The sequence below is a fragment of the Phalaenopsis equestris genome, unplaced genomic scaffold (genome assembly GCF_001263595.1).
Source record: "Phalaenopsis equestris unplaced genomic scaffold, ASM126359v1 Scaffold000287, whole genome shotgun sequence".
Classification (NCBI taxonomy): domain Eukaryota; kingdom Viridiplantae; phylum Streptophyta; class Magnoliopsida; order Asparagales; family Orchidaceae; genus Phalaenopsis; species Phalaenopsis equestris.
Window position 1 is genome coordinate 617,909 of NW_018164729.1, and position 7,863 is coordinate 625,771.

At 37.4% G+C, this 7,863-nt stretch overlaps 1 protein-coding gene across 1 annotated transcript in view; it reads left to right on the forward strand.

Annotated features, from left to right (window-relative positions):
- Positions 1-7,299: 7,299 nt before the first annotated feature.
- The window catches only part of LOC110024966 (transcription factor ILI6-like), a 1,040-nt gene continuing 476 nt past the window's right edge, over positions 7,300-7,863 (forward strand). Inside the window, exons 1-2 of the mRNA XM_020725175.1 lie at positions 7,300-7,365; positions 7,475-7,656. Of these exons, the coding sequence (XP_020580834.1) occupies positions 7,519-7,656 (138 nt within the window). The 5' untranslated portion in view covers positions 7,300-7,365; positions 7,475-7,518. The remainder of the gene's footprint in view (positions 7,366-7,474; positions 7,657-7,863) is intronic.

The window sequence follows — 7,863 nt, forward strand, 5'->3', positions numbered from 1 at the left end:
ATATACATATATATACATATATATATACATATATATACATATATATATATATTAACCATCAGTCTATAATTTCTAAAAAAAAGAGTTTTTGCAGCACACAAACAAACATTATGATAAAAATTTCTGATATTTTCATTGAAAAGATATAAGAGGACTTGAGTTTATTGATGAAAATAGAGGTTTAAATGCCTATTATAGGACTTAATGGTAAGAAAAATAATAGAAACAAAATATAGTAGAAAAAAAATGAATAATAAAAAAAACATAAGAAGTAGTTAATCTCTTTAATTAAGGAGAGAAATATAGAGATTCCCAAGATCCCACATATAATTTATGACCCTTTAAATATAAAGTTATAACAAATATGGAATATAATCATTAGTGTTTTCGAGATCTTTCAGCACTCTCACTCAAGTTGGGTTGTACAGATTGTACATGCCTAACTTGTTACATAATTCTTCAAAGTTGGTTTTTTGGAGAGACTTACTTAGGATATCTTTCGTTTGATGTCGGGAAGGAATGTATGCAAGTTCGATGACTCCTCTCTCAATGTTTTCTGAGATAAAATGTCGATCGATCTCCATGTGTTTCGTTCTGTCACGGTGTACTAGATTCTTTGCAATGTTGATGGATGTCTGGTTATCACATTGTAGTTTGACAGTTTTTTCAATTAGCATTCTGAGTTCGTTGAGTATTCTTCAAATCCACATTCCTTCACAGATCCCGAGTGCAAGAGCTCTGAATTCAGTTTCAGCGCTTCTTCTTGATTTCACAGACTGTTTTTTGCTTCTCCAAGTGACTAGGTTTCCCAAGACATAAGTTCAATAGTTTGAAGTTGATTATCGATTCGAGACATCCCCTACCTAGTCTGCGTCTGAATACACTTCTATACTTCGATCCTTATTCATTTGAAACAGTGGCCCTTTGTCTAGAGTCATCTTGAGGTATCTCAAGATTCTGTAGACTACATTCATGTGTTCTTTGGCCAAAGAAAAATATGTTGAGATTTTTCATACTTATTTTACACTGTTTTTGATGATATTGCACTTTAAAGAAATATATTTTTGATGTTTTGTTGCAGGAATGATAAATTAAAGTCATTGGAGCAAAAAGAAGCAAAAAGAAGCGAATTTGGAGCGAAAAGGACCAAAATGTGAAGATTTGAACTAGGGCGCCGACGACGGACTTTTCCCTAGACTCCAGAATTAATTCACTCAGAAGGTCCGCTGACGGCGCCTTCTAGGCCGCCGATGACAAGCTTGGCGATTATGTCCAACTATGCATTGGATGAGGATGAATTTTGGAGGGGTGCTTAGGCAACTCTTGGGAAAACTCATCCACATCTTAAAAGAGAAAACTTTGGCCGAAAATAGAGGGAGGCTAAAAATTGAAGTGTCGAAAAAGTGTAAAGAGTCTAAACTGTGAGGAATTCTTCGAGAGATTGTAAGAGTGGAGGGAAAGTGAGAGATTACTTCCTCCTTGCCGCTTCGAAGAGGAATTTTGTGTGCTGTAAAAAAGGAAGAGATTTAGAGGAACTTCGAGGAGTTTGCTTGGGGAGAAATTAGATATAAGTTTATTTATTGTTGTAGTTTGTATGACTTTGATTTTATATATGAATTCCGAGTTTTGCTATGTTTCCCCCATGAGATCTGAGTAGTTTTCTCTGTCTTTCTCCTTGTCTTGAGATTTGTGAAATGGTGATTTGAATTGGTTGAGCCATGAAAATGTTAAAGAAATTGTGCTGATATTTTCACTTTGATCTTAATTTACTTTCAATTTGGTCAATTGATTTGTTAAAATATGTTGAGTTTTACAACTAAAGTGAAGATTACATCCAAGATTCATGGAGGTCAAAACCCTTGGAAGTTTGGTGCAAATAAATAGGAAATAAAACTATCGGGCGTAGAATTGGAGATTTTAGAGTGACATGCTAAAATCCTCGATTCGATCCTATTGTTTGGGTGTTGAAGTGTAGATGTTAGCCCTCAGGCGAGGGGAACGTGAGAGCTCCGAAGTGAGAGCCTGTATCCTCCCAGCCTAGCCGCAGATTCAGTAAACAAGCGTTGGAATAGTCAATGTTCTTTATGTCAAATGTCGAAAAGCCAAATGATTATACATTTGTTGACCCGATCGAAGTCGTCCGACATGCCAAATGTCGACCAGCCTTCACCTAAGTGAAAGCCAAAGCCTAACAAAATGACCATGGCTACGTTCCCCTTGACACGTGCCAAAAAGGTCTCGGGTGGGTGTCTGAACTATCGGATGTTACAGACATACCGTAAAATATCTTGAGTCATGCAGGTGAACACCCTACACTCGTGACATCAAAAATTAATGCCAACAGTGAGTAGCCGGGGAAAATACATTTAGTAGATTTAGGGTCAAGTTTGCTGTGATTGTGTGAATGAATGTGAACAAAGGAGGAGCAACCAAATACTTGGTAGGTAGATTTTGGACAATTGCCTTAGTGTGGGGAAACGATTTGAGAAGGAGTTGGACTAAACTTTGAAATTTGAGGACCCGAGAAAGCATCCTTTTGATGAGGTAGGTTGCAGTGGATACAACGTCGCCCCAAACCATAGGCACTTTAGAGGAAAACATGAGGCAACGGGCCACCTCGAGAAGGTGGCAGTTTTTGCATTCGACGATCCCATTTTATTGAGGAGTGTCAATGCAAGAACAGAGATGGAGGATGCCTTTAAAGGAGAGATAAGAGCCGACGATGAAAGCAAAGTACTCCTTTGCATTATCAGTCTTGAGTGTCTGGATGAAGGTTTGGAATTGTGTTTGGATCATTGAGTAAAATTGTTTAAATATGCGACCAACTGCAGATTTATCTTTAATAAGAAATAACCACGTTAGGTGAGTGTGATCATCAATAAAAGAGGCAAACCACCGAGTCCCGATAAGCGTTGTAACACGAGAAGGGACCCAGATATCGCTGTGAATGAGTGCAAAGGGCCTGGAAGAGGTGTAACCAACATGTGGAAATGACGTGTGAGTGTGTTCGACAAGTTGACAAAATTCACATTGAAAAGAATGAACATCTTTATTGATAAATAAATTTGGAAATAGTTTTGCAAGATACATAAAATTTGGATGGTCTAGACGAAAATGCCATAACATAATCTTAGAATCTTTATTGACACTAGAATTGAAGACATAATGATGGGTAGACAAATGTCCGCAGTGAGGTCGTGGTGGTGAAGTATCATTGATGACGTAGAGATCCGAGTACAACTCAGCATTGTCAATCGTCGTCCCCGAGTCCACATCTTGAAATTCACACGTGGTAGGGTAAAATTTAGCAATACACCTTAGATCACTAGTAAATTTTTTTATGGATATTAAATTGCAATTTAAAGTAGGAACATGAAGCACAGATCGGAGTAAAATGTTTTGGGTGATGTGCACGGAGCCAAACTGGTGACTTTGGAGACAGAGCCATTTGTAATGCGAATGGTGGAGTTGTATCCACACGACATATAGTCATGGAGAAGGGAGGCATCGCCAGTCATGTGATGAGAAGCGCCAAAATTGATGATACACTGACCGAGGGATCCTTGATTGACTGTGAAGGCATGGTAGAACGTACCCTGCTATGCGAGCAGGCCGGTGATGAGATCGGGAACAACCAGATCAGGTGGTTTGCCGATCAATTTGCGTAGAAAATCGAGTTGCTCCACTAAATGGATTTGGTGCTGGTGCAGGAAGATCAGCAGCAGTGACGGCGCTGTTGGCACTGGGAACACAATCAGTTCGAGACTTCCAATCGGTTGACTTTCCATGAAGCACCCAACACTTATCTTTATTATGACTCGGTTTGCGACAATGGTCGCAAAGGGGACGGCCCTTGCGTGATGGGTTGTCATTGTGTCAAGGAGGAGGAACCCGAGCTGCAAGGGCGGAGGCGTCAATGGAGAGATTGGGTAAGGTGGGGATAGGTCCAAGCATGACTTTTTGGCGGCTTTTTTCCCGATGAACCTTAGAGAAGGTCTCTCGAATGCTCGGTGGTGGTTTGAAGCCTAATACATGAGAGCGGACATGATCAAAAGAGTTGTTGAGGCCGAGAAGGAATTTGAATATCCTTTTTTGCTCAATGATCTGAAAGTATAAGTTGAAGTCCGGAGTGCATGACTAGACATGAACATCATGCATGTCAACCTGCTGCTAGTAACGTGAGAGGGCATTAAAATACTGAGTCACAGATTGATCACCTTGACGAAGATCGTAGAAGATTGACTCGATCTCGAAGAGCTTGGATGTGTTATTCGAGTGAGAGTATGTCTCTCGAGCAGCATCCCAAATACTCTTGGTCATGCCGTACAGAAGAAAATTTTTCTCGATGTCGTTGGTCATGGAATTGATTATAATTGATTAATCACGACATGACTATGTGATTTTCTGCATTCCATGTCTGAAATTTTGGGTTATCCTTGGTCGGAGCGACGACATCACCGGTGATATAGTCGTCCTGACCTCTGCCGCTGATAAACATAATGACGGATTGAGACCACTTGAAGTAGTTCTGGTCGTTGAGTTTGTGGCCAGTGATGAGGGGGGAAATGTCATCGATTCCGATTGGAACAGGGACAGATGAGGCGGAGGATATTTCTTGGGAGGAAGAGAAAGAATTCGTCATACCGAAGAAGATTGGCATGACTCTGATACCATGAAAAGTTATAAGAGGACTTGATTTTATTGATGAAAAGAGGGGTATAAATACTCATTACAGGACTTATTGGTAAGGAAAACAATAAAAATAGAATATAGTATAAAAGGAAATAAATAATAGCAAAATATAAGAGATAACTATTCTCTCTAATTAAGGAGAGAAATAAATAAAAATTTCTAAGATCCCTCATATAATTTATAACTCTCTAAATATAGAGTTATAGCAAATATGAAATATAATCATTAGTATTTTTAAGATCTTTCAACATTCATTGTTGCGGATTCTAAGTCATTGTAATTATTAGCATTGCAAAAAATTTGTGTTTTTTTTAGATACTTTTAGTAGTGTTATTAACAAAATAAACGCTCCCAAAAAAATTTTTTAACAGGATTATGTGCGGGTATGTATATGTATGTTTGAGGGGATTCCTGAATAGTTATGCAAGGTAGGATGAGTTTATTGCCAAATGCCGCCAGCAAAGCAATAGTGTTCATGGGAGCAGAAGCAGGAGGAGCAGCCATGGGCCATGGTGGCATCACCTGATGAATCAGGAGCTGCTATTGAAGTGAGAAACAGCTACATGTGCCACATATATATTATTGCAACTATTTATTGCTGTCGTAGTACTTGTGGATTATCATGATTTATTTTCCTCAAATATTCTGTACATATTATCCTTGCGGTGGTTACCAAGTATGTCATTTATTAATTGCGTATACTGAGGAGCCAGTAAGAATGGCAGTCAATGTCTGTAAACAATGTTATGTAATGTCAAATAAAATACATGACTGTAGGGTACTTCATCTTCCATTGATATTATCTGTTTGCATATTACGAAAGCAAGTAGAGTACAAAATTATAAAATACATCGATCTTCAGGTTTGATATAAATATTATACTATATAATATCAACTCAACATGCACGTGCACCTGCCACCTTCTTGTGCTTCACGCATTTGCCATCATCTTTCTTCCACCCCTTAAATTAATCAATTATTTAATTACTTCCAACATCCAATCTTAATCAAGTAATCTGTTTTCCCAATGAAGTACAAACTAATGCACGTTTCTGAAGCACTGTTGCCAAGTAACCTAAAAAATACATTAATTTATTCAAAACCTAACTCTTCTTTAATTAGCAATTAAAATGGCATCTAAACTTAATAAATCATATGAATTACTATTATTATTCTTATTGTATTTTTATTTTTTTTATTTTAGTAAGAAGAGCAAAGGCTCTTATCTCGTTCTTTCACTTGTCCGACAAATAATATGTCTAGACAGTAGTGAGAATCTAATCATATTAACATACATTTCACATGATCGGATTCTTGCTGGTGTCCGGATATCCGGATAATAGAGTGAATAATTTCTTCTTTGATTGACACCGAATTTGCCCTCAAATATTAAATCAATACTGTATGTACATGGTGTTTGATAGCCTATGGAACCCAGCAAACAGTTTGGCATTTCATTACATGTTAGTTGTCACTTCGCACACGTGGGAAGCACGTGTGTAATGATACCTAAAATTATTTTTATCAACACGGAGAGCAATTAGAGAAGCGAGGACATTTCATGGGGGGACCCATCCTCAACTCTAATTTCCATATCTTAAATAAATTCGATCCAATTAGGTGATGTCCCGTACTTGAAGCACCTCATTTTTGAATCAAGTCAGAAAACCACACAGAGATGGACTCTCCGTGTTCCTGGTGTAGTTACACTGGTGCCTGCAAACTCTTATGGTAATTTTGCGCATTGATAGGTGGTTTGAAAATATATATAATATAGGTAGTTTAGAGCTAAATATATTTTTCTGTGAAAATTAATACATATATAATTAGATCTTTTAACAGCAGCAGAAGCATTTGCTCTGCCACGTAAAGGTTACGGTTTGAGAGCCGTGAATTGAATCTATGGAAACTTTGGATAAACAGTACTTATTTCAAATGACAATAAAATAAAGCTATAATGCAGCCTTAAGAAAAAAAAAAAATTCAACAGAAGTCACGTTATAAATTAAATAAATTAATCAAAGTGATTAATGAGAATCCTGTTTGTTGTTTACAAAGCTTAAAAATTAATGTAAACTAAGCACGTTCGAGAGATCCAGAGCGAGCGTGAGTGCGAGAGGGAAGTATTAAAGAATTTTATCGCATTAAATGAGATTGATTTTCTCAATAATTCTATAATGTATGTGCTTTCTAACTTCTAAGTCACTGTATTCAGATTAATTAATTAGTTTCTCCTCTAGAAGGATTCGCATTCTGTGCTTTAGATGGAATCTAATATGTAGATTGAGAGCTAAATTAACTAATCCATTCCATAATATATATGGATGTATATATCTCCTTCCATATAAAAGCTTAATAATACACTGCAATATATAGTATTTTACTTGGGTTTTATGAAGAAGGCCTATATATAGGGATATATATTTAATTCGCAGGTGAACATGAGCTCTGCCTGTTATCCAACTTGCAGACACTAAGGTATGGGCGTGTCACTCTTCTCTTTCTCTCGTTTAAGTAATTTGAATATATTCAATTAAATGAAAACTTTATTTCAAACATTTTGATAAATATATATAAAATTATATTGATTTTGTAGGGGAGTGCGTAGGTTGGTCTCTATTTAAAAACGCGCACTTGTCCTCCTCACTTGTTCTTCTTCAACGACGACCTCTTGTGAGCTCCTCTGTTCTGATCTCCATTGCTTTTCGATATATCTCTCTATTATTTACACAACGTAGTTCTAAGCTAGCTAGCTTGTTAATATCTTATTAATTAAGAACAGGAGTAGAAGAAACTCGGCAGTTTATAACTAGCTATCCATCAAACATGTCGAGCCGGCGATCAAGATCTTCAAGGCATTCAGGAAGCTCTTCTCGCATCACTGAACAGCAGATCAGAGAACTCGTCTCCAAGCTTCAGACGCTTCTCCCTCAACCCGTGCCACTAGACAGCATTAGTGATGCGGTCAGCATCCATTCTTCTTCTTCTTCCTCTTCTTTTCATCATCATTTCCTTCTTCTTCTTCGTCTTCCAACTACACTAAAATATATTAAATGTACCTGGAAGAGTAAATTACTTTACAACATAAATGAACATAGATCAAGTTATCAAGCTAAATATGTGTTTGATTTGAGTGTGTGTGTGTGTGTTGGGCGCTCGCGCGTGTGTGTA